This window comes from Globicephala melas, chromosome 13, assembly GCF_963455315.2.
Source record: "Globicephala melas chromosome 13, mGloMel1.2, whole genome shotgun sequence".
NCBI lineage: Eukaryota > Metazoa > Chordata > Mammalia > Artiodactyla > Delphinidae > Globicephala > Globicephala melas.
This window is the reverse complement of record NC_083326.1, coordinates 47,213,751-47,240,698: the sequence shown is the minus strand read 5'-3', so window position 1 is coordinate 47,240,698 and position 26,948 is coordinate 47,213,751. Positions and strand designations below refer to the sequence as shown.

Below are 26,948 nucleotides of genomic sequence, written 5' to 3'. Positions count from 1 at the left end.
ACTTAAAGTGGCCTATAAATATAGATATAATACAATTAAAATTTAAAAACAGATATGTAGACAAGTACAAGAAGAAAGCTAGTATAAAGCTATCTCAAGCCATAGAGTTATATACAGTTCCTATAGTTGCCTACAAATGTAGTCCTGAGTTTTCTGCTAGGGCTGCCTCTCTGCACAACTTCTGTGGATGCCAGTCTCAGAATTAGTGTGAATTCCACTCCCTAGAGCACAAATTCAGAAAGTTCCTGGCACTAAAGTAAAAAGAAATATCATTGGTTTCCAGTGCCCCACTGTCAGTCAGGAAAAAACATATTTTTTCTTCAAGAGAAACAGAGGTTCCTTGTCTTGGTACTGAAAGAAGTGTCTTAGTTGGGTTTTTATATAGAGATAACTTGGTATAGTGAACAGAATATACTTGATACTAATAGTATCAAGTAAGAATACTTGATAATAACAAAGTGTCCCTCAAAGTAAACCAAGGACATGCTTCCAAAGCACAGCTCATTGAAATCAGCTTTATTGGGAACCAAAATGGTATGACATGCACAGTTCTCTGAAATAAGAAAAAAGCTTAAAGTCTAGTTATGTTACCAAACTTACATAAGGCAACGAGAAAACAAATTTAAGACCATACGTAAGAAACTTACGATTTTATTTTACATATCGTGTACATTTATTTCTTAAAATTTTCATCATGGATTGTGGTTAGTACAAAAAAAGGAAGAGGATCTTGAAATTATACACAATAGGAATTAATGAAGATCATATTATCAGGAATACTTTACTATTGGAATTTGTTATTTGATAAGTAATAGTGTTGTCCTTTCTTTAAAAGGCCTCATATAGAAAGTAGTCATGAAAACATTTTATTTTTCAGAAATATACTCAAAGCAATGGACGAAGACCTTTTGGTATTTCTGCCTTAATTGTAGGTTTTGACAATGATGGTATCCCAAGATTATATCAGACTGATCCCTCTGGTACTTATCATGCTTGGAAGGTGAGTCATGAATTTGTTAATGTATTTTAGAATTTGAGTAGGTGCTTTATCGCTTTCAGGGACATGACAACAAATTATGTTGTACTAAAATATTGATGGTAGTATAAACTTTATGTAACAATTTAGCTAGTCAGAAACTATGATGGTTTTTGATGGATAAAGAAACACTTTGGTTTATTAATCACAGGATTTTTACTTTTGAAAAATGTGACAAACCAAATGTATATAAATGACAAATTAAGATAAATACCCAGTTTCTTTTCATCATTCATTCCTCCGTATTAGTAGGATGCTTGCTTTGAGTAGAAATAGTCTTTTTGTTTTCAGTAAAGAATTAAATGAGCTTTTAAATCTCATGGTGAAATCTTTAATATATCCTCTATTCTAGGAGAGTCAAAGCACCCCAAACTATGAATCTATACCTATGTGTCAGTACCTGGCAGTTGTATCCACATAATTCCTGGAACATAGTTTGTTTTCCAGATAAGTTGTTACTCTTGTTTTAGTACCCAACTGCTAACTTTGTTTAATGGTAAACTCAAATCTAATACAAAAGTCTAGGGCTTAGGGAAACTAGTGACAGCTTGCAGAAGTGAATTTTTGTATATTCTTATATATAAGAATAAGACTATATACTATAGAGTCTAAGTGATTTTGACTTTATTAAAAGTTTAAACACTCAGGCTTTAAATAATTTTATAGAGAGCTTATTTTACTGTTATTAAGGGCCAGATAAATTCATGGGAAATACTGCCTTGGTCTTTAAACCTGTATTAACTAAAGGATTTGATTTTAGCTTACCATACTCATAAGACGGTTATGAGTTAACCAGGCCAATAAAACAGTGGATTATATTCTTGCCACAAAGATCTGAATACTTGCGTTATTAACTGCACATCTTAAAAAGCTATCTGGACAATCTAATTGGTAACCAGAAACTATGAATTTACCTGATGCAAATGCCAGACTTTTTTTCTGCCGGTTAGAAATCTTTTACAGGTACTAGATTTCATGTGCCTCTCAAATCTATGCCCTAAACATATTATTACACTCAATCTTTCTCTAAATATTTTGAAGTCTGCCATCTTCTGTTTACATTTATCATTACATCCTGACCTTTAATTTCAATATCATAACAATTTCCAAGTTTACATAATTTTCTATTTTAATTTGGTTGCTCCCTGGGGGTTATATAGAGAAGCATTTTTATTTCATTTCAAGGTCAGTCAGGAAAATTATGGAAATTTTTTTAATTGTTGGGGATTTCATTTATCACTCAGGTCTGAAACTGCTGCTGTGGTACTGCAAGGCCACGTGGTGGAGGTGGGGAGGGTGTGAACAGCGTGAGCATGTGCACACACACACCTACACCCCGTTATCATCATTTTACTGATTTTACGTGTTGTACTTTCTTATAAGATTTTGGTTGAAGGAAGCATTATGCAGCTTAAAAAAATCATCAATAACAAAAAAGTCTTGGAAACTTTAATTTTACGTATTTGGTAAGTAAGACTCAGGAGTTAAGTGATTTTTTTTTTTTTTTTTAAGTTCACTAGTTAATAGCAAAACTGGAATTAGAACTCAGGGTCTTCTGCTTGTTAGTCCAGTATTCTGTCCACTACTTCATGCTACTTCCCTAGGCCAAAGGATTCTCTATACATTTTATATAAATTCTGATATTCAGTCTTTAAAGGTGGAGTAAAATCTTCGGTTTTATTTTTATTTGTGGGGGGGGGCGCGCAATGGCACTTTAAACATAAGATCAAGTTTTTTTGTTTGTTTGATTCTATGTTTTGTTTTTTTACTCTGACCTACTATACCACGTAGCCTGACAGGATGGTATAGAGGACTTGAGAACACAGCTCTGGTACCATGAGATGACAACACTGCAGTACTAGGCTGTAGTCTTACAGCGTACACATAGAGGACATGTGAAATAGATACTAGAGATTTTTGCTTATTAGAGTAACATGATCTGATTTATATTTTTAAAGTATCTCTCTTTTTTTTTTTTTTTTGCGGTACGCGGGCCTCTCACTGTTGTGGCCTCTCCCGTTGCGGAGCACAGGCTCCAGACGCGCAGGCTCAGCGGCCATGGCTCACGGGCCCAGCTGCTCCACAGCATGTGGGATCCTCCCAGACCGGGGCACGAACCCGTGTCCCCTGCATCCGCAAGCAGACTCTCAACCACTGCGCCACCAGGGAAATCCTAAAAGTATCTCTTTTATTGAGAACAGATTGTAGGGTAGAAGCAGGCAAACAAGTTAGGGGACTCTTAATAATAATTCAGGCAAGACCAGATTTAGATCAGGGGCAGTGGCCGGTGAAAGGTGGGGATAGATCCAGTCTATTCTGTAAAGGAGGAGAACCCAGAAAGCAATATCCTGGATCCTAAGTGAAAACAGTATTCTAAGAAGAGTTGATCAGCTGAGTCAGTGCCACTGATGGATCAAGTAAGAAGAGGACATGAAATGATTGAATTTGGTAACAGGCAAGTCATTGGTGACTTTGGCAAGGACAGCTTGGATGGAGCGATGGTGAAGAGCTTATAAGGCCAAGTGTTTTGCTGTTGTAGGTAACACTTTAAAACAGGAACAAAGTTAATATGTTGTATATTTCAGAGCAGTGTTTCTCTAAGTGTATTTCTTTTGATGTTAATAGGTGTAATGTAAACAAGCTCTTTAAAGTTTATTAACTTTGAGAGATGTTTTTCTAAAGAAATTTAATAAATTTTATTACGTTCTGCATCTTCTAAAAGGCATTATAAATATTCTAGAAGCAGCTAAAGTAGTAGTCTCCAAGATTACTTGAATTTGGAACCCTTTTATCATAAATCCTCTCTCCACTCTGGTATTCTTTGGAAAATATTTTAAAGGCCATTTAAGCATCATTTTTAGGAAGTATATTAGGAAGTGCTTTGGGGATCAGCATTTGTTGAAGGGAAGGGAACCAGATTAGGCCGAGGGAAAAGTTGGACTGCAGTGCAATCTCAATAAAGGCCTCATCAATCCCATGGGAAGCCCTGGATCTGGGGTAGCTCTTCAAAGTTGTTCCAAGTTGGGGTGAGGGGACTGGACATTAATAGCTCTTCATCAATCAGTCATTGGACTTGGGCCAACCCTAGATAGTACAAGACCTTAGATGAGGCAGCTCTTGTTAACAAAGGCACCTCTCAAAGAAAGTTAAGAGCTGAGGGCTGTGTGCCATTGGCACTTCCAGCAACTGTAGGAATAAGGCTTTCATTTCTGAAGGGAGGTGGGGCAGTATGTCACAGGATCTACTCAAAGGTGTATTCGTGAGTTATTGTTCTTGGCTCCTAACAACAGAGATGCGATGATTCTTCACACAGAAGGATTTATTTCTCCCACATAATGAGAAGGTTGAAATAGGCAGTTGCTGGTGTTTGTCTCTTTTATTATCTTAGTCTTTTCTCATGCTCTCAAGGTAGTTACTAGACCTCCAGCCAACATGTCTGCATTACAGGCAGCAAGGATTACTAGAAGTTTCACCCAGTTACTTCCACTTGTATATACCTTTTGGTAACAGAGGGTAGGACATGACATTTTTCAGTAGGCACATTGCCTAGAGTTCAGTTACAAAGGAAGAATGGACATTGAGGTTGGCAGCTCATATTGTTTGCCACAGAAAATCGTCATTAATCTGGATAGGCAGGCAGGAAAAACACTGCAAACCCATCAGAGTCTGTTGAAGTGAGCTGGAGTGGGTGATCGGGTTGCAGGGAGGGTAGGGGCATGAGTGTGGCAAGAAGCAGCTAGATTTTAGGAAACCAGTCAAATAGGTTAAGAGTTAAAGAATTTTGACATCAGCAATCGGAAGAGGTGGACAGGAACGTCACCAGGAATTTACAAGGTGACTTTTAAAGGCTCAGTGAGATTTTTGGACAAACCACTACCTTATGTACTTCCTCTCTGGGCAGCAACCAATTAGTTAACCAAAACAAACTAGAAGCTGATAAACTCCAAAGTCATACCAGGCTGAAGGCTTTACCTTTGATCTTAATGAAATTTCAAGGCCACAAAATCTGATTTAAAATTTCACAGCTATTTAGTTTAATCTTCTGAAATATAAAGGTATCAAAAAAGTTCTGTCAAGTAGCAGAATTATATACTCATGTAGTACAAAAGGTGTGTTTTCATTCTCACTTCCTAAAAGACTCCTTTGAGATCTCTTTCCAGTAATCATAATACCTACCAGTTGGAACTGAGACATCCCCCATTTCGTGCCAGAATCCTTCAGTGAAAGGATGGGCCTTTCTGCTGGTTCTTTTCTCTCTCTAGAGACATCACAGCAAGGGGCATGTGGCAGCATGGGGTATAGAGTTCAAAGCTTGGATTGGTGATTCCGTCTACTTGGTTTCAAAGCTCAGATCTTCTGCTTACCTGCTATATGATCTTGGGCAAGATTACTTAAGCCAGTGGTTCACAATGGGGGTGATTTTGTCCCATCTAAGGGACATTTGGCAATATCTAGAGACACATTTGGTTGTCACAGCTGAGGCCGGGGTGCTGCTGGCATCTAGTGGATAAAGGCTGCTAAACATCCTACAGTGCATAGGACAGCCCTCACAAGGGCAGAGCTATCCAGCCCAGGATGCCAACAGTGCTGAGGTTGAGAAGGCTCTTTTAACCCTGTATGGATTAGAGTAGTAACAGTTCCTATTTAATTGTTTTTGTGATGGTTAAGATGAGATAATCCATGTAAAATGCTTAACATAGTGCCTGGCACATTAAGTGCTCTGTTAATATAAATTACTGTTATCATCATCATTATCATTACTATTACTGGATATTGAGACTAAATGGAAAGAACATGCCATATACTACTTGTAGTCATGCAGCCAGGAAAATGCATTTACCTCTTCCCTTCATTTGACGAAAATTTCTAAAGAACAAAGAAAAATGGGGCATGGAACAGAAGCAGCCTTTCTTGCTTATAGTCAAAGGATAATGAATCAGTAATTAGTATACTTAGCTAAGTTCTAAGAAAATGATGCACAGTCCTATCCACAGAAACAACTTTCTTCTTCACAGTGATGTCCTTTTTTTTCTTTTCTTCTTTTTTCATCATATTGCAAAGTTATGTCTCCTTTCCTCTTCACATCTTTTCGAGTTTCAACTCTTTTAATCTTTTCTGACTACTAAGGACTTGGGAGCCATTAAGGAAATAGAAAGCACTGGCCAGGAAAGCATTGGTATATTTGAAAGTCAGGCATGCCATCACCACAGATTATTCATATAGTAATCAGATGAGCTGTTGAAATGTTTGCTAAATCTTTGAACCTACAATCTTCATTTAGTAATTATGCTAAGAAATATTGGAGTAAGCTCTAAACCTCACTTAGTAACCATAAGTTCATTCATATTGCAGTGATATTAATAATTATCTTCTATCTTTCAAGGCAAATGCAATAGGTCGAAGTGCTAAAACTGTCCGAGAATTTCTAGAAAAGAATTACACAGAAGATGCTATAGCAAACGACAGTGAAGCTATCAAATTAGCAATAAGAGCTTTGCTGGAAGTAAGTGATCTAATAAAGCATATACAGAAAAGCATGTTTTTTCCCCTCATTCAGTCGCCTTTTAAAACAGAGACTTTCCTGAAGTAATTCTAAAATTGCACTTGTTTTACATTAGGTTGTCCAATCTGGTGGAAAAAACATTGAACTTGCTATAATAGGAAGAAAGCAACCTTTGAAGGTAAGTCATTAACCAAAGAGGAAAAAATATCTGTAGTATAAAGTATTTTGACAAAATTTAATATGTTGTTGACACCTGTGAATCTTTTATTATAAGCCTGAAACATCCATTAGCATCCACTGACACTATGATGACTTCTGTTTTGTTTCTGTAGCCTAATAGTCACTAATTTGTACATGCTTATTACACAAGCAGTTATCTATTCCTAGCCCTCTGGGAAGACCTAGATGTGCTGAGATCTATATATAGGCCTACCCCATTTAGTATATGTTCTTATAAGTAGGAACCCCTACTGAGTCAGTCCTATATAGGGTCAGTGTAGCATATTCCTTACAAAGATTCATTCCTGGCACCATATAGAGAACAGTTACTCTTCCTGTCTTTACATCTTCTGAAATCAAGATTAGCTTCTAGCCAGTGTCATTCCGCTGCCATTTATATAATTGTTGGCCCTCTAGGCTTCTAACACAATGTTATCCTTCATTATGTCAAAAAACCACCCTTGGGCTTCCCTGGTGGCGCAGTGGTTGAGAGTCCGCCTGCCGATGCAGGGGACGCGGGTTCGTGTCCCGGTCTGGGAGGATCCCGCGTGCCGCGAAGCGGCTGGGCCCGTGAGCCATGGCTGCTGAGCCTGCGCGTCCGGAACCTGTGCTCCGCAACGGGAGAGGCCACAGCAGTGAGAGGCCCGCGTACCGCAAAAAAAAACACTACAAAAAAAAACCCCACCCTTTCTTGATTGCCTACTGGTTTTTATCTATTTTCTCTACTTTTCATTTATGAGTGCCTTGAGCTTATGTAAGACTTGCATTTTAATATCTAGTGTGATAATCTTTCCATATTTCTTTATGGCAAGTCTAGCATTATTATTTGTACACCTTTTGTCAGCCACTATGTGTTAAAACTGCTAAACTGCAAAATAAAGTATTCAGAACGCTGTGATAAATTGTTCCAAATATTGTGATAGAGGACTCATTGGCTAAAGAACATTTGAAATGTGGTTCACTATTGTTCATTAGGTAGAGCTTCACACTGTTTGCTAACTAGGTGTCCTTTAGCTGAGAGTATACAAAAGCACTTGCATGGGAAACTATATGAAAAGTGCGCTAAAAAGGATTATTTTACATATAACTTTTGTTTTAAAGAAAATATTTCAAGGGGAAATAATGTTAAAATCAGTGCTGTGTGGAGTAGTGGTTTTTGCTTTTGTTTTTGTTTTCTTGACAGTTTTTTTGTTGTTGTTATTGTTGTTTTGACACCAATGGATGGGGATGCAAGGAGAGTGCAGGAGCAAGTTTCAATGAATTAGAGAAATGGGGACAGGGTAGTTGGGTCTGCCTCTGCAAGGACATAATAACCAGGGTGCTGAGCACAGACTATGGAGATAGGAACTGGGTCAGGTTGTCACCCCTGCTGCCAAGGACTCAGGGACAGATGTGCCAACACCACAGGGACACAGAACCACTGAGTCCAGAGTCACCTCTCCAGCCCCATCACATACATATGTACACACCTGGACAGACACACACACACAGATATACATATAGTTTTATTTATGAGTGGTAGAATGTGTACTGGCACCAAAGTTACACTATCTTTCCACATGATATTTCACAATAGGCTGTGTAGTGAATAGAGCCTGTGCTTTGGAATTGGATAGATCTGGGTTTAATTTCCAGCAGATACATTTGTTTAACCATATGATCTGGAGCAAGTTGCTCCCAACTTTGATTTTAAATAAAATAAAATTGATTTAAATAAAATAAAAACTGTTTTGCTCTCTACTCAGTAGCTGTAAACAAAGCACAGTGTAAATCATCATTTTCCTGCCTTTGGCTAGTCCATGAGCTGACAAGATAGACAAAGCTTTTTAAGAATCACAGTGGGGTAGGGATAGGAGTTCAGTAATGAGTTATTTGCTCATGAATAGAATAAGCCTCGCATAAAAATGTTTTCAGAGTTATCATATATAGGCGATGTAATGCAATGTTACATTTGCCCAGCTTTCTATATTAGCACACGAGAGTGGAAATGTCATAGAGTTCTGGTTTTGTCCATAATTGTTACAAGTATGTTGCTTTTGAACCTTGTGAAATATTTCATTATATATTTGAAGTTATAAAATATAATGTTATAAATAGAACATAAAAATTTATAAAATATAATTGGGTTCCTTCACATTATAAATATTTAGAAATTATTGCTATAATTGAAGTTTGCTTTTTAATTTTTTTTCTCTTTTCAGATGTTTAGTGCCAAAGAAATTGAATTACAAGTAAATGAAACAGGAAAGAAAAAGGAAGAAGCAAAGAAGAAAAAATCAAAGAAGACTGCCTAATTCTTAGGATAAACCCTGGGAGCTTTTAATATTTTGTTGTGCTCCTTAGAATTATTTAGTGAAATTTTAAGGAAATAAGTTAATTTGCAACATTACATTTAGTAGTTACGTGTTGTTTTGAGAATGCCATATTTGTGGCTGTCTTCAGTCTATTACATGGACAAACATACATTAGTATGAAGATTTTCTTTGAAAAGAGAGTTCAGTAATTGTTGAAAGCAGTCAAGATTTTACATAAGCCCGAGACTATATAACTTGCCTTGTATGTTACTTTTTTCATACATGCAAATTTAATTAATAAAAATGTTGAATTAAAAATTAATAATTTGGTGCCATTTGAGCATAGACTGTCAGTTAAAGATAGCTATTCCAAAATAAACTGAATATACTACTGACTTGCATTTCTAGATGAATGATAAAAACATCCTTGTGTTGGTGAATTGCCAAAAGTTTGTCAGAGCCTTTTAAAAAAATTTTTAAATATTTTGTTATATTTATTTTACCCTTGTTATTTTATAAGTTGCAGTACAGTCGTCCCTTGGTATCCAAGGGGGATTGGTTCCGGGACCCCTTGTGGATACCAAAATACGCAGATGCTCAAGTCCCTTATACAAAATGGCACAGTATTTGCATTAACCTATACACATCCTCTTGTATACTTTATATTTTCTTCCACTTTTATTGAGATATAATTGACATACAGCACTGTATAAGTTTAAGGAGTACAGCATAATGATTTGATTTAGAAACATCATGAAGTGATTATCACAATAAGTTTAGTGGACATCATCTCATATAGATGCAAAATGAAATAAACAGAAAATAATTCTATTTCTTGTGGAGAACTCTTAGGATTTACTCTCTTAACAACTTTCATATATAACGTACAACAGCATGAATTACATTTACCATGTTGTACATTACATCCCTAGTACTTATTTATCTTATGCCTGGAAGTTTTTGCCTTTTGACTGCCTTCATCCAATTGCCCCTTCCTCCAACCTCTGCCTCTGGGAACCACAAATCTGATCTCTTGAGTGAGTTTGTTTGTTTTTTCTTTTTTTTAAATTTGTTTAGTTTATTTTTAGCTGCGTTGGGTCTCTGTTGCTGTGCACGGGCTTTCTCTAGTTGCAGCGAGCGGGGGCTACGCTTCGTCACGGTGCACAGGCTTCTCATTGCAGTGGCTTCTCTTGTTGCAGAGCATGGGCTCTAGGTGCATGGGCTCAGTAGTTGTGGCTTGCGGGCTCTAGAGCGCAGGCTCAGTAGTTGTGGCACACGGGCTTAGCTGCTCCACGGCATGTGGGATCTTCCCGGACCAGGGATCGAACCCGTGTCCCCTGCATTGGCAGGCGGATTCTCAACCACTGTGCCAGCAGGGAAGCCCCTGGAAGTTTGTACTTCTTAATCTCTCTCATCTATTTCTTTCCTCCTTGTACACGCCCTCCCCTCTGACAATCACCTGTTTGTTCTCTGTATTTATAACTCTTTCTGTTTCCTTATTTTTTGTTCATTTGTTTTGTTTTGTAGATTACATATATAGGTAAAATGCACTATGTGTCTGTTCTGTCTGACTTCTTTCACTTAGCGTAATACCCTCTATGTCCATCCATGTTGTTACAAACAGCAGGATTTAATTCTTTCTTATGGCTGAGTAATATTCCATTACACGTGCGCGTGCATGTGCGCACACACACGTGTGTATATATTTTCCTTATCCATTCATCTACTGATGGATACTTTGGCTGCTTCCATATCTTAGCTACCATATCAGTAAATAATGCTGAAGTGAGCATAGGGGTACGTATATCTTTTCTAATTAGCATTTTTGTTTTCTTAGGATAAATACCCAGGAGTGGGGAATTCCCTGGCAGTCCAGTGGTTAGGACTTTCACTCCAGAGGGTCTGGGTTCAATCCCTGGTCGGAGAACTAAGATCCCACAGGCCGTGCAGTGTGGCCTAAAAAGAAAAAAAAAAATACCCAGGAGTGGAATTGCTGAATATATGGTACTTCAATTTTTAATTTTGTTGAGGAATTTCCATACTGTTTTCCATAGTGGCTGAACCAATTTACATTCCCACCATCAGTACACAGGGTTCTCTTTTCTCCACATTCTCGCCAACACTTGTTATTTGTTGTCTTTTGGATAATAGCCATTCTAACAGGTGTGAGGCGGTATCTCACTGTGGTTTTGATTTGCATTTCCCTGGTGATTAGTGATGTTGAGCATCTTGTCATGTGCCTGTTTTCAATCTCTATGTCTTCCCCAATGTCTTTGGCCCTTGTTGAACATTATAGTGATGGGAAGGCGCCACATGATTGTTGAATATATACTGCATGCAGGGTCCCTGAAAGTGGATTCAGACACTGGTTAAGTAAAAATGGGGGGACCTCCAGGAAGAGAGGGATGTGTTGCGATACCACACATGGCCCTGGGAAGCCTTCTCACGAAGGTGCATTCACCTACTCCTCATCCTCATAGAACGTTCTTTTCGTGCTAAGTACCAGAAACAAACGATATGGTCCTTGTCTTGAAGACATGTTTCCTATATGGGGCGAAATAGGGACACACCATCCAAATGATATGGTGGTAATTCCACCCCTTATTTTTATTAAACAGCCACTGACATAGTGCTTACTACATGCCAGACACTGTTTTGAATTCTTTATAAACATTAACTCACTTAATTCTTATGAGACACATTGTATAGTTTATGCCCAAAGTGCTGATGCTTATAGTGTTTACACCACAGCTATCCATCGAAATGGACACATTTCTGCCTAAATCTTCCTCACAAGGCTGTATCATAGGAGGCAGAAGCTTTTCTATCTCATTGGTTTTATTCTTCCTGTAACTGGCATGAGAGTCAGATTATTTTTGACTCAATTGCTTTGTTTTACTTTGGAAATCTAAGTATTGTTTTGGTCACGTTTCACTGATCTATATACAAAGTGATTTTTTATTTAATGTGAAGTTTTAGCCAAAATATATTCAAACATTATTGCTATTTAAAATGTCAGTTTTACCTCTTTTACTGGAAAAATGCAATATGCAAGCACTTTGTGCTTTACTGGAAAAATGCAATATGCAAGCACTTTGTGCTTTTCCTCCCTTGTATCCTCAAGGTGAGATGATCACAAACATTTGTTTTTGGGAATCAGCTAAACAACTTCTCTTTCCATCATTAGGTTATGCAAAAAATCTCTCACTACAGGCAAAGAAATGCTGGATAAGATCTAATAAACATAACATATGCCCTTTAAATGCATAACTGAACTCACAAGAAGTAAGGGAAATCCCCAGAGGCCAAAAACAGAAAGGGGTTGAGAATCAGAGAAGGCATTAGAGCAGATGCCGGTGCTGCCCAGGAGAAAGCTGTACTGGCACAATAACCAAAATAAGAATGAGACGATAAAAAGCCTAGAAACACAGCTACCCTCATTGGGATACTTGGGTTATGGCAGCTAGCATTGCATATCTGTGGGTAAAGAATAAGTGCTTCAATAAATGGTGATAGGACAACTGGTTATCCATTTGGAAAGAAAGAAAATAGGACAACTGGTTATCCATTTGGAAAGAAAGAAAATGGAACCTCTACTTCACACCATTTTTTAAAAAGTCAATGTCAGATGAATTAAAGACCTAAACATAAAAGGTAAAACGTTTAGAAGACAATACAGGAAAATATCTTTAAGACCCTGTACCTAAACAAGCTACAAAAAGTGCTAACACTTAAGGAAGAGATTGATAATTCAACTCTGAAAATGTAAGCTTCTCTACATCAAAAGATACCATAATGAAAGTGAAAAGACGGGCCATAAATGGGAGAAGACATGTAACATATAACTGATAAAAGGTGTGCGTCTGGAGTTTATGTAGGACTGTTGGTTCAAAGGAATAAAAAAAAAAAATGCAACAGAAAAATGGATGGACCATTTAAATAGGCAGTTCACAGAAGAGAACACCTGAATGATTTTCTCTTTATGAGGAGCTTATTAAGTAATGCTCTACCACACTAATCCAGGAAACACATATTAAACTATGATAAGACACTACTTCACAGCCATCAAGTTGGAAAAAATTTAAAATGACTGTGTAAAATTTTTTTTTAGACTATATAAAATGTTGGTGAGCATCTGGTGCCCAAGAAACTCCTATACTGCTATTGGACTTTAGGACACCTGCTGTGGGCAACAAGGTAGTGAGATCTAGAAAGTCAAAGAGGCAAGTGTCCTTCAGCCAGTAATTCCACTCTGAGGTATACAGCCTACAGAAACTCTAGTATATGTGCATAAAAACAATCACCTATAAAGGCATTGCTTGTGATAGCAAAAAAAAAAAAAAAATTGGAAGTAACCTAATATTCATCAACAGGAAAATGACTGAATAAATTATGATTTATTCATACAGTAGCATACCATATAGCAGGGAAAAAGAAGGCACTACAGTTACATGTACACAACAGGTATATGTCTCCAAAACACTGAGCAAAAACTAAAGCCAATTGTGAGAGAGTATACACAAAGGAATGTTTACAGCAAGCTTAAAGACCTACAAAGCTAAATATAGTGTTTAACAGATACAGTGAGGTAAAACTGAAGAAAAGCAAGGGAATTAGTTGTTGCAAAAGTCAGGACATGAGTACTTCTGTTGGGAGCCGGGGAGAGAAATGCACAAGAAAGGTAAGGCTTTTATAAAGCTGGGTGGTGAGCATGTGCATGTTCACTTCATTATGCTCTAAACTGTACATGTCAATTATCTATACTTTATTATGTATCTTACAATTATAAATCCAAAAAACATTCAATGCAGAAAAAGTTTAAAAAAGTTTAAACATGCATACCTTGCCCTCAAGAAGCACACTGCTTAAGAAAACTTAAAAGCATGCATAACTATAATGTATTGTGTTGTCTATGTATGTATCCATATGTAGTAAAAATAAAAAGCAAAATCAGGATGGTTGGAAGAGAAGGGAACACACGGGGCTTTGACTGCACTTGACACATCATATTTCTTTATTTCTTGAATAGTGGATGGTATAAGAGTGGTCATTACAATATTCCCTTGTCTGACAGAGCCAGAGACAGCTTTGCTTCATTACTAAGGTTAGCACTTATTCCTTTCTAAAAGTTTTTTCCCTCATTCCTGGTCATCTTGAGGATGATGACCAAGTGAGTGAAGTAATGAAAGACATGACAATCTCACCATCATCTGAAGTGAAGTCATGACTAATTCTCTTAGGAAGCAGATCTGCAGTTTGCACAGTAAGTTTTAAGACACTTGGAAGCAAGTAAATTTCTAATTGATCTTTGGAAAAGGATGTGATTGAAATAAATACTCTCCAAGTTTGCAAAAAATCCCACTTAATCTCATATTTCATATTTCCTTAGGGCTCTTCATTCCAAGTATTCCCATGCTTTGTCTTGTTTAATTGAATACATATATACATATATTTATACATATATAAATATATCTATACATATATATATATATTTCATACATTGACATTCCTTTAGAAAGAAATTAAGCAGTTACTTTATCATAACTCCATATAAATTTTCATTGGTTATTGAGGGGTCATAAAAATGCCTCATCTAATTAAAAATTATAAGGTTTTTCAATGTATTTTTTTTTTCTTTTTTGCGGTATACGGGCCTCTCACTGTTGTGGCCTCTCCCGTTGCAGAGCACAGGCTCCAGACGCACAGGCTCAATGGCCATGGCTCACGGGCCCAGCAGCTCCACAGCATGTGGGATCTTCCTGGACCGGGGCACGAACCCATGTCCCCTGCATTGGCAGGCGGACTCACAACCACTGCGCCACCAGGGAAGCCCTTCACTGTATTTTTAATAGAGTTATAAAGGTATACTGTGCTTTACCTATCATAGAGAAAACAGGTCACAAGAATATTTTCTGTAAGATCTTGATTTCAAGAAGCATATATCAGAAATAAACAGAAGAAATGCATGTAACAGTCTCATTTAAAGGAGACTCTCATTTTTAATAACTGATACATTCAGGTGGTACACAAATTTTAAAAAAATTGTATAAATACTCCATCTCATTTTGGTCCCCCAGTAACTAAGTTTCTCTTCTTGAAGGTAACGGATGTTATTAGTATGTTTCTACTGATATTTTCAGTATACTTCTATTGATATTCCATACATATACAAACATGAATATATCTTTCAATGCAAGTGGTAGCATACTGTACGCTGTTCTGTATCTTGATTTTTTCACTTAACATATCTCTGAGGATCTTCCCATGAGAGGATCATTCTTTCCAACGTACAGATATAAGGTTAAATTCTTAACCAGTCTTCTATTGATGATCATTACTGTTCATGGTGTTGCTACTGCAAATAATGTTGCAATGAATAAACTTTTGTTTGTCATTTCCCATAGTTAGAAGTATATTTACAGGATAAATCACTAGAATTAGAATTTCAGGGTGAAAAATATGTTATACAATTATACAAATTTATGTTTCTCCTAACAGTGAGTGAGGGTCCCTCTGCTATACCTTTCCCATTGTAGTTGCATTGGCTTTGTATGGTATCAACTCAGCTAACCTTGGAACTATTTCCCAGAATTTTCTTTCCTATATGGCTGCAAGTTTGAGTTGGCCACAGGAGAAATTTGCACAGTATTTGAAAGGCAGAAGAGAAGTAGCTCCATGTAGGGCACCAGCACTGTAGCAGCTCGCAAAGGATGTTGGTTTGCTGGCTCACTTTATTGGTGTGGGGAGGCATCCAGGCCCATAGCTACTCTAGTTCCTCCAGATGCTACCGGATCTCCTCCTTCATATTCTTTGCTAACAGATTCTTTGCATGCAGCTTCATGGCAAAGGACACCAGCTTTTCCTGCAGGTCACCAGCATTGCCAAGGTTGCAGATGGTGAAAGATACATGAGGGCACTGTTTGTCCCCATGGGTTAGTTTATTCTCACCCTCCCCACTTCACATCCAACTTTCCTTCCTCACTACCAGAATGAGCTGACACCAGTGACAACAACCTTGCACAGACTTCTCCATCAACTCCCACAATTGTGTGAGGTCTAATTCCTAGAGGAAGAAAATTGCTTATTTGATACCACAGTGGTTTTGCTTCTCTAATTGAACTCAAACTAATAAAATAGTGCTTCAAACTTTTTTGCCAATAAATAGGCGAAATCTCAATATATAATTTCATAGCTATTTACTTTGTATTTTTTAAAATTTACCCAAATAATTTTGATTTGCGTTTCTTTTATGAATGATGTAGAACATCTTTATGTTTGTTTAAAAGCCTTTTGATTTTTCCTCCCATTGATTGTTCATATCCTTTGCCTAATTCTTCCAATAGGTTTTGGTTTTTTCCCACATCAATTTGTAAGAGCATTTACTATATTTGGGAAATTACTTTTTGCTTACATGTTAAAGCAATGCTAGCTACTATAGTAGATGAGCCCACACAGTTTGCTTCTCTTTTTAAATTTAGTTAAATTAAATTTAATTTATTTGGCTGTGCTGGGTCTTAGTTGCAGCAAGTAGGATCTTTGTTGCCACGTGGGGGATTTTTAGTTGAGGCATGTGGGATCTAGTTCCCTGACCAGGGATCGAACCCGAGCCCCCAGCATTAGAAGCGCAGAGCCTTAGCCACTGGACCACCAGGGAATTCCCCAGTTTGTTTCCCAATAACAAATCCCATTGTTGATTGCAATCCTCCAAGCGAAAATCTAGGAACTAAAAAAAAAAAAAAAGTCTAGGAGCCAAGACTCTTCCCATTTTGTGTCTCTGCCATCTTCAACATGCCATTTTCAAACACTCCCAAGACTTCTGTGTCCATTTAAGCTACCAAATGGGAAAGGATCTGAAGTATCAATTGTGATTTAAAAACAAAATACTCAGTATACTAGAAACAGAAGGGAACTTCCTCAACATGATAAGAACCCAAAGCTAACATCATATTCAATGGTGAAAGACAGAAAGCTTTTCCTCTAAAATCAGGAACAAGACAAGGACACCTACTCTCACCACTTCTATTCATCAGTGTATTGGACATTCTAGCCAGAACAACTGAGCAAGAAAAAGAAATAAAAGGCATCCAATTTGGAAAGGAAGAAGTAAAATCATCTTTGTTCACTGATGTTTATTAGTTCTAACAATTTTTAAATGGAATCTTTGGAGTAGAAAACAAAGTTGCAGGATAAAAAAATCAACAAACAAAAATTAGATGCATTTTATACACTAACAATGAACAATCCAAAAAGGAAAATTAAGAAATTCCATTTACAACAGCATCAAAAAGAATAAAATTCTTAGGAATAAACTTAACCAAGGAGGCAAAAGACTTGTGCACTGAAAACTGCAAAACATTGCTGGAAGAAATAAAAGAAGACATAAATAAATAGACACCCTGTTTTCATAGATTGGAAGACTTAATATTGTTAAGATGTCAGTACTACCCAAAGCCGTCTACAGATGCAATGCAATCCCTATCCAAATCCCAGTGATTTTTTTTTTGCAGAAGTAGAAAAATCCATCCTAAACTGAAAATTAAAGAAAAAGTGCTGATTGTGGTTTCCTATGTCTTTGCTGACTAACATAAGCTAAACTAGTGTTTCTCATACTTTAATGTATATATGAATCTCTGAGGATCTTTTTAAAATGCAGGTTCTGATTCAATCAGTCTGAGGTAGAGCCCATGAGTCTCTTCTGTCAAGCTCCCAGATGACGGATGCTTAGGAGGCACTGGCATCACCTAAGTACTTGTTAGATCTCATTAGCTAAGTATTTAGGAGACATCTACACGTAGCCCCTACCGTAGCCCCTACTATGGTCTGTGCGATCTCCCTTCCCCCACCTTCCCCATACCTCTTTGCTTCATCTCTTGCCATTCCTGCCATTTCTGCCATCCTTCATTCACCTCAAGCCACACTGGCCTCCCTGCTGTTCCTCATAAACACTAAGCAGGCTCCTGTCTCAGAGCTTTGAAACTAACTGTCCTCTGCCTGCAGCGCTCTACCCATACTCTAATGTGGACATGGCTTGCTCCTGTACTTCCTTCCATTTGCTGCACAAATGTCACCCTATCAGAGAGGTTTTCTCTGACCATCATTTATAAAATAAGACTCCCACGCCCCAAACACCTAACAGCTGAAATATGTGTTTGTATGTGTTTACTGACTGCTCCGCCCCATTAGAATTGTAAGTTCCACGTCTATTTTATTCGTTGGTGTACGGCCAGTGCCTAGAACAGTCTGAGCTTACAGCAGGTAGTTAATAAATACTTACTGAATGAATATTAGAGAGCCATTCATTTATATTACAACTTAAAAATCCAAAATCAGATACCAGTTGTTTCCATGTTTCTTACTTAAAATTACTGGCTAAGATGAGATTGTTCTTTGCTTATCTTATTCTAGCATAATATCATATTTGTTGATAATGGATAAAGTAATAGGAAAGAGGTTTTGAAAAGTTCTCCAAATGATGTGTTTGGTGAATTATAATTCTGTCTTTGAAATACATGTAACATGTGAGTGGATCACGTATATAAGGCTGGCCCACCTGCACTAGGAATTCAGGGACAATTCAAGGCCACCTTTTTTCAGACATGATATTTGCATTTTGCTGACTGTGTCATGTTTTCCTATGCCCACTTCAGTTGAGATCTTTTGGTTAAAAGAAACAAAGGTTCACTCCAGAAAGGATTCAAAGAAACAAGGGCCCTCATGGGGAATTACAAAACTGGGAACAACAACATCATTTTGCCTCCTAGGAATGGCCGCGTTAGAAATGTCAGCATCAGGAACTTTTGGATCTTAACTCTAATGTTGAAGCAGTAACAGGATCAGTTCCTTTCAGCACATCTGTTCTTCTCTCTTTACTGTCTGACTTTCTCAGTCTCATTTTCTTTCTTTAACTCACGGTTTATGCTAACTCATGGTTTCTTTTCCCTTATAACCTTCTAGCTCATACATGTGCATTATGGCCTCTCTAGCTTCTCTTTCCATTACAATCATGTAGCTTCAGCTTCCACAGTTAACTTCCCTTCTCTTTCCAAGGTTCCCAACTGCAATTCTGCACGAGTAAATATGTTTGGACCAGCTGATATTTTTGCATCAGGCCTGGGTAGGGTTATTGTGGCCAAAGGAGTGGCTGCCCTTGGGCCAGCTTCCTGTTGCTTGTCCAGTCTGTGGTGGCCAGCAGCTTGGGGTCAAGTGGCTCCACCCCATGATGCCCTTTTCGTCAGTAAAGCAGCTCTATTGCAAGGGGCTGCGTATGTGACTGACCTGGGGAGAACACACATGCTTCCTCTCACAGAAAAGACTTTTCTCCTCCTCCTTTTCATCGATTGAGCTGACTCTGGAAACTTCTTATGACTCACCACAGGTAGCCCTCTCCAAGAAGCCTTTCCTCGGGCTTGATTAGAGGCCCAACCTCTGTGTCTCCAAAGTTCTTTGTTGCGACCTGTCTCATACTGTCTATAATTGTTTCACACTTGTATCTCCTAGTAGAATGTGGGCATCTCTGGCTGAGAAAACTATAGTTATTTTTCATTTAAAATAATTATGAAATATTATAAAATATTTATGGTATTATGTGTGCTAATTATCAATTTCTTGACTCTCAGCTACAAATCTGCCTTTCTTTGCCCTCTTTTGTGATAGCAGAGCTGGACCCTGGTAACATTTCTCCTTTGCCAGCTAATGAAATGTTACACTTCGCCAATAGAGGGCACTGACGTCACACTGCACAGCCACAGCAACAGGTAACTATTTGGCTTACGGATTCTGGTACTCCGCTGTTATGAAGTACAGATAACTCCAGTTACACCCGCAGGCCATGCTTTCCCCACCTTCAGGGGCTTTATAGACCAGCAATGGCCCATTTCAGCTGGCAAGTTTCTTCATCACTGCCAGGCTGTGTGCTCCATGCCCCCTTGGAGGAGGTCTGAATCTCAGCCATGGGGACTGTTCCTCTCCTAATCCCTGGTTCTTTTAATGCCCACTCTCCCTCTAGCTGGAGGGTATAGATGCTTTTTTGCATCTGCTACTCTAAGGATGCCTTAGAGTCAGTCCTCTTCTACTCCTTTCAGTATCTAACCACCTTCTAGTAGCTAACAAATTTTTATATTAAATTTTCGCTCTTCAAAAAATTGATGTGGTATCTGTCCCCTGAATGGACCCTGGCTAATATAACATGTAGTGAGGCTTTTATTGGTATTTTTAAATGGACCCATAAATAAATAATTTATACTTTTCTCAGTTTTCATTTCTAACATGGTAAATATTGACAGGTACAATCCACACAGACAAAAGATTTTAGGGGTCCTCAGTAAGTTTTAATAGTATTAAAGTTTCCTGAGATGAAAAAGTTTGAAAACAGTTGCTTTATTGCAAGTCTTCTAAGAGTTTTGATATACAAATGCACTTGCAAATCTGAATTTAAACCCAGATCTAACGTACATAAAGCTTTAGGAGATGGTGAGGTCGACAACTTTTAAGTCCTGAAAACTTGAAACTTTTTTCTCATTCAGAAGTTTCTTAAAAAAAGAAAAAAAGAAAAGAATCACACCTTATCAGTTAACAATGTAATTAAAATGAAATACATTAGCTGGGATTACTTGACAATATAGGAAAGATATAATGAAGAATTTGTTGAAACTTAGAAGACAGAGTCTGTGGGAAGAATACCTGGAAACAGAGAGGTGATGGTGGGTGAAAGGTTTTAGCTGTTTTGCCTGGGACCTTGACTTCCTTCCTTCCTTCCTTCCTACCACAAAACCTCACGATACTGTGTCAGAAACTGCAGGTTAAACAGTAAAATAACAGACCTTTCTGAAAGAAACATGTGGAGTCTCAAGAGAAACAGGGAAGTAAGGAATATACTAGGAGAATCTACTAGGAGGATCACCCAAGAGGAAAACAAACATAATGGGGGGTTTTGCTGGGGAGGGGGTCAAAGAAGACTTCCTTGGGAAAGTTCTTCCCCCGCCTCTTTGCCTGGCAAGAGGAGCATGGCACCACAAGAAGATGTGGGAAAAGGGAGGTGGTAGCCGGAAGTGATGCCAACCAGCGGTCACATCACGATGGGACCTCTATTCTACATTTGGGTTACTCCGGAGACACTGGGGGAGAGGAGGGGCATATGGTGACGGGGTGGGGGGCATGGAAACGTATTAATGATGCAAGAAACCACAAATTTTTGTTTTGGAGAGGCAAACATCAAACAATTAAACCACTTGAGGAAGTATTACATCAAGAACAAGACTAGGAACTCAAGGGGAGGTGTAGCTCAGTGGTAGAATGCGTGCTTAGCATGCACAAGGCCATGGGTTCAACTCCCAGCACCTCCATGTTTGATGGCAGCAAAAAACAAAAACCAAACATGGCCCTGAGCTGATGTGATGTCAAAGCCTTCATCTTGGGACTTTCCTGGCAGTCCAGTGGATAGGACTCCTTGCTTCCACTGCAGGGGGCACGGGTTCGATCCCTGATTGGCAAACTAGGATCCTACAGATCTGGCATGCTGCATGGCCAAAAAAACAGAACAAGACTAGGAAGCATATCATTGTTATTATTACATTCTCCTGGACATTATATCTAATCAATGTGATAACACTACAGAAACACATGATCTACAAATTCATTCATTCAGTCAAAAATATTTATGAAACACCTACTATGGGCCAGGCATTGGCCCATATATATGGGTATAGCAGTAAACAACAACAAAAGATCCCTGTCTTCATCAAGCATCATTCTAGAAGAGGCAAATTGAAATGTGACCTCTCAGCATTTCACCTAGTTCAACACTTTTATCTTGGCTTCCTGACTTCACCTGTTTTGATTTTTTTTGCCTTGGCTTCCTGACTTCACCCTTTTTGGTTTTTCCCCCTACCTCTCCAGCCTCTCCTCCTTCTCTAGTTCCTTTTATTGGCTTCTTTTTCTATGCTACCTTGAAATGCTGAGGTTTGATATGGGTTCTTCTCTCTTTACTGCACCTGCTCTCCTTCCATCATAACATTTACTCCCATTACTTCAAGTATAATCTATACTGTCAAGAAGTGCAGGTAGAAAGGTAATATAAAGCCTAGTTTTTGTTTCACTTTCAAGTTCCATTTGATCTTTCTTGAACTCTTGATCTTTTCCATCAGAGCTGCTCCATCTCCAATCTTCCCCATGGCTGTGAATGCAATCACCATCCACCCAATTTCTCAAGCTAGAAATGTTAGTCATTCTTAACACCTTCCACTCCCTAAGCTACTTTACTCAATTTACCACTAACACCCACAGATTTTTACCTCCAAGATATACTTCAAATCTGTCCACTGCTACCAACTTATTTCAAGCTGCCATCATCTCTCACCTGCAAGAGCCATCCAACTAGTTTCTTTGTTGCTTCTTTTGCCTTCCCCAAGTCCATTCTCCATATAATAACTAGAATGGTCTTTTAAGAATGTACATTACTCAGAAAATGATGGGGGTACATCAAAAGGATACAGGAAACAACTTAAAAAGGAGTTCTCACTGTCCAAATCTCGGACAATTTGAGAATCAAAATAAGTCATGGCAATTACCGATCATAGCCCATTGACTAAAAAAGAATGCATGAATCCATGCTGATACATACATAAGAGAAATGGGAAAACTATTTCTTTCAGTAGAATGTCAAACAATAATGTAGAAGAAATGAGTTTTAAAAAATCACTATTTTGTGGCCATCATAGTAATAACTGATTCAGCCAAGTCATTAATGGATGCTAAAATTAATAAGGCAAAGCTTGATGAAGAACAGCATATTTATATAGTCTCAAAATATGTCCCACCACATTGCTTATTAAATACAAAGAGGAAAAACAGTTAACTTTATGGTGAGAAACTTGGCGTATACCAACATAGACAAGTGATCAAATTTAAGGTAAACAGTAATAACGTAAACTTACATAATGTATCTCCTAATGTGACACAGAGGACATAACATCACTCATGCAGTATTCCTGTCAAAATGCATAACCTGAATCTGATCATGAGGAAACAACAAACAAACCCAATTGAGGACATTCTACAAAATAAAGGGTCTGTCGTTTTCAAAAATGGCACTATCATGAAAAAGAAAGGCAGAGAACTGTTCTACACTGAAGGAGACTGAGGAGATATAAAACTGTATGCAATGAAAGATTCTGGATTGGATCCTGGATTAGAAAAAAATTTTCTATAAAAAACATTATTGGGACAAAATGGAAAAAGATCTGTTGATTAAAGATCTGCTGACTAAATAGTTGTATCAATGTTAAATTTCCTACTTTTGTTATTTGTACTGTGGTTATATAAGTCCTTGTTTTTAGGAAATATAAACTGAAGTATTTGGGGGTAATGGGGTAAGTCTGCAACTTGCTTTCAAGTAGTTTAGGGGAAAAGTGTATATAGAATTGATTCTCATTATTTGTGGTGATTGTGTTCTATGAAGTCACAGAACACTGAATTAGCAAATACTAAAAAATCGTGACTAGGGGAAATACAGAGTTAGGCTCCTCTAAGCCTCTGGTCATAACATGTTTTTTTTTCCACCCTTCAATGTATCAACATGTCTTATGTGTTTCTGTTTAAAGATACCTTATTTAATATATATTGTTGATTCATTAACATTGAACTCACAACCAATAGCACTATAACTCATGCCTGAAAGAAGCGTATCTAACACATATATTCTCTGTAAGGCATGTAACCTAGGAACACTAGACAGCACTTCAGCACTGTGCCTGAGCACCATTTTAAACAGTGACATCATCAACAAAAAGTACAAAAATATGAAAAACATGGCACTAAATAGGCTGCAAAAAGGATACTTGTTTATAGTATGAGAGCTAAAACAAGAAGGCAGAGCCTTGTTTGAGCTCACCTGGGAATGTGCACATTTGGCAACTAAAATTTTCCCTCCTCTGCAAATGTCTGCAAAAGACCTTGCAAGTACCACAACGCACGAGGGGAGGAACAAATAAATTTTAGGTAGGGGGTTTGAATTTGAATTTGCAAATACAGAATGTGTGAGTAATGAGGATCGAGTGAGTATGTTTACTATATATGCATACACACACACACTTATACACAAGGAGACAGAGCAAGTGATGAACAAATCAAAATGTTAAAATTGGTGAATCTGGATGGAGAGAATATGGGAATTTTAAGTACTATTTCTTGCAGCTCTTCTCTAAATTTGAAATTATTTCCAAATAAAAAGTTTTCAAACGTAAATTGATTCATTTTTACTCCTCTGCTTAAAATATTTCAATTGCTTTCATTTGCACATCACATGACCTTTAAGCCCTGAAGGTGGTCAAGCCCCTTTTGGCCTCTCCAAAGGTCATTTAGGCCACCCTTCCCCTAGTTGTCTCACAGGCATTTTTTTAATTCCTGGAACACTTCCCTATCTCCATAGCGAAATTAGATCCTATCCATTACCCTCTTTTGAAGCACCTTGTTCTTTTCTTTCATAGCATTTATCATAATTTGTAATTATACATGCAAACAACTATGTGTTTGTATTTCATAAACGTGTAAAATGATCGTTATGAAGACATTTTAGAAGTATGGAACTATGCAAGTGACTTGCTTTAAATATTTAAGCATGGAAAATTATTTCGGCAAAGGTAAGTTTTATAAGTTATATACAAAATCATACTTCACAAGCAAACAATGGACAAGGATTAGAAAGTAATATGCAAAAATTAGAATTCAGCCAGAATGATAGAATTACAAATGGTTAAATATAGAAATTGTTTTCTTTTTAGGTTCCTTTCAGTAAGAAAGAAAAATAATCCTAAATCAAAGAATGATGATAATAACTCTCATGTTAGTGCTTAAAGGAACATTTTGGGAAAAAAAAAAGTCTCTCTAATTGCAGACTGCAGAATAGAATGGAGGGGCAAGGCTAGAAGCATGGACACAGCACAGTTAGTATAATTTAAGTGAGTGCACTTGGGTTGAACTAGAAGAGTGATGGTGGGAATGAGAGAAGTTGATGGATCACAGAGATATTACAGATATGATGCTGGGATTGACAGGATCTAAGACTGATTGAAACAGGGGTGAAAAAGAGGGAAAACTCAAGGTCAGTTCCTAATTTTACATCTTAGGCAACTGGAAAGGGGTTCATTGCTTCACTGAAATAGAATCATAGAAGAAAAAGCAGGTTTGAAGATGGCAGAATAAGTTTAGTTTGAACCTGTGGGCCATCCAGGTGAAGACAGTAGGCAGCTGTCTACATAAGTCTGGAAACCAGGAGAGAAACTGGGCCAAAGATAGATAGATCTGGAAGTCATAAACATATGGATAGAAATTAAGCCATGGAAGTGAATGTTATCACCCAAGGAAAGTATAGACTGAGAACAGAAAGCTGAAATATTACCCTCCTATTAGACACCAGGAATACACAGACAAGATAGAATTCCTGCCCCTGGCAGCCAGTCTAGAGGTTGGGATTGGAATAGGAGTCGGAGAAGTACTCTTTGTCTTTCTACTATGTATTAGATTCTCTCTTCTGGTTCTGAGATGAACATGACACAGTCTCAGCTATCAGGAAGTTCACAATTTAGTGAGAGAGGATAGACAAGAAAAACAACTCAGATACTACAGTGTGCTATGAGAGACGAAAGAGGTACTGAATTCATCCAGTGTAGGCTGTAGCCTGTTGAAGGCCAAATAGGAATTGGCCAGGTAGAACATGTTTCAGATGCGGAAGGTCTTTGAAGGGATGTGAACCAATGTATGAAAAGGCATAAAGTAGAGAGAAAGTTTGGGGGTATTTGGGAAATTCCCGTAGTTACATATGGGCCAGTGGAAGGTTCCCAGCTTGGTGAAGTTCAGTGAAGTTTCTTGGATGCTATGCGAAGGAGACTAGGGAGTACTTAGCTGTGTTTACAGATTTCAATTGTTACTAAGAATACATATTTTAAGAAAAAGCTTGTGTTAATTTTTGACTATGTTATGTAAATACTATTCATTCATTGTTAAAAGAATTAGAAAATACACAGAATTTCTTTTAAAAAGGATCACTTAGTTAACTAATGAGAACCTACTGCATAGTACAGGGAACTCTACTCAATGCTCCATGGTGACCTAAATGGGAAGGAAATCCAAAAACGAGGGGATATATGTATACTTATAGCTGATTCATTTTGCTGTACAGTAGAAACTAACACAATATTGTAAAGCAACTATACTTCAATAAAAATTAAAAAAAAAAAAAAAGGATCGCTTAGAGTATCTCCAAATAGAGATGTCCTCTGTTAAGGGTTTGGTGTATAATCTAGATTTTCTTCTGAGTATATATCTAATCTGCTTATTGATTAAAAATTTGTTTTAATTTACAAAAAAATGGAGTCATACTTTGCATACTACTTTATAACCTTTTAAAAAATTTAACAATATACCATGATCATTTTTCCATAAATGTACCTCTAAATGTGTAAATCTCTTTTTTAAAAAAAATAAATTTTATTTATTTATTTATTTTTGGTTGAGTTGGATCTTTGCTGCTGCGCGCGGGCCTTCTCCAGTTGTGGCGAGCAGGGGCAACGCTTCGTTGCGGTGCGTGGGCTTCTCATTGCAGTGGCCTCTCGTTGCGGAGCAGGGCTCTAGGCATCTGTAGTTGTGGTACATGGGCTCAGTAATTGTGGCCCGCGGGCTCTAGAGCGCAGGCTCAGTAGTTATGGCACATGGGCCTAGTTGCTCTGCAGCATGTGGGATCTTCCTGGACCAGGGCTTGAACCAGTGTCCTCTGCATTGGCAGACGGTTTCTTAACCACTGAGCCACTAGGGAAGTCCCTAAATGTGTAAATCTTAACGCTAATTAATATTCCATAGTGTGAATGGATCTCTTATGTTAGGATCATTCAGCTGCATTCACTTT

At 37.8% G+C, this 26,948-nt stretch overlaps 1 protein-coding gene and 1 non-coding gene across 4 annotated transcripts in view; both read left to right on the top strand.

Moving 5' to 3' along the window:
* Nucleotides 1-9,091, top strand: part of PSMA8 (proteasome 20S subunit alpha 8) — a 30,722-nt gene extending 21,631 nt beyond the window's left edge. For all 3 annotated transcript variants that reach the window (XM_060310624.1, XM_060310623.1, XM_030876448.2), the window contains exons 4-7: nucleotides 878-1,000; nucleotides 6,420-6,539; nucleotides 6,655-6,717; nucleotides 8,960-9,091. In XM_060310624.1, coding sequence (XP_060166607.1) covers nucleotides 878-1,000; nucleotides 6,420-6,539; nucleotides 6,655-6,717; nucleotides 8,960-9,052 — 399 coding nt within the window. In that variant the 3' untranslated portion in view covers nucleotides 9,053-9,091. The remainder of the gene's footprint in view (nucleotides 1-877; nucleotides 1,001-6,419; nucleotides 6,540-6,654; nucleotides 6,718-8,959) is intronic.
* A 12,230-nt stretch (nucleotides 9,092-21,321) lies between these two features.
* Nucleotides 21,322-21,393, top strand: TRNAA-AGC (transfer RNA alanine (anticodon AGC)). The gene has a single exon. It is a non-coding gene; the product is annotated as a tRNA-Ala (tRNA).
* The last annotated feature ends 5,555 nt before the right edge of the window (nucleotides 21,394-26,948 follow it).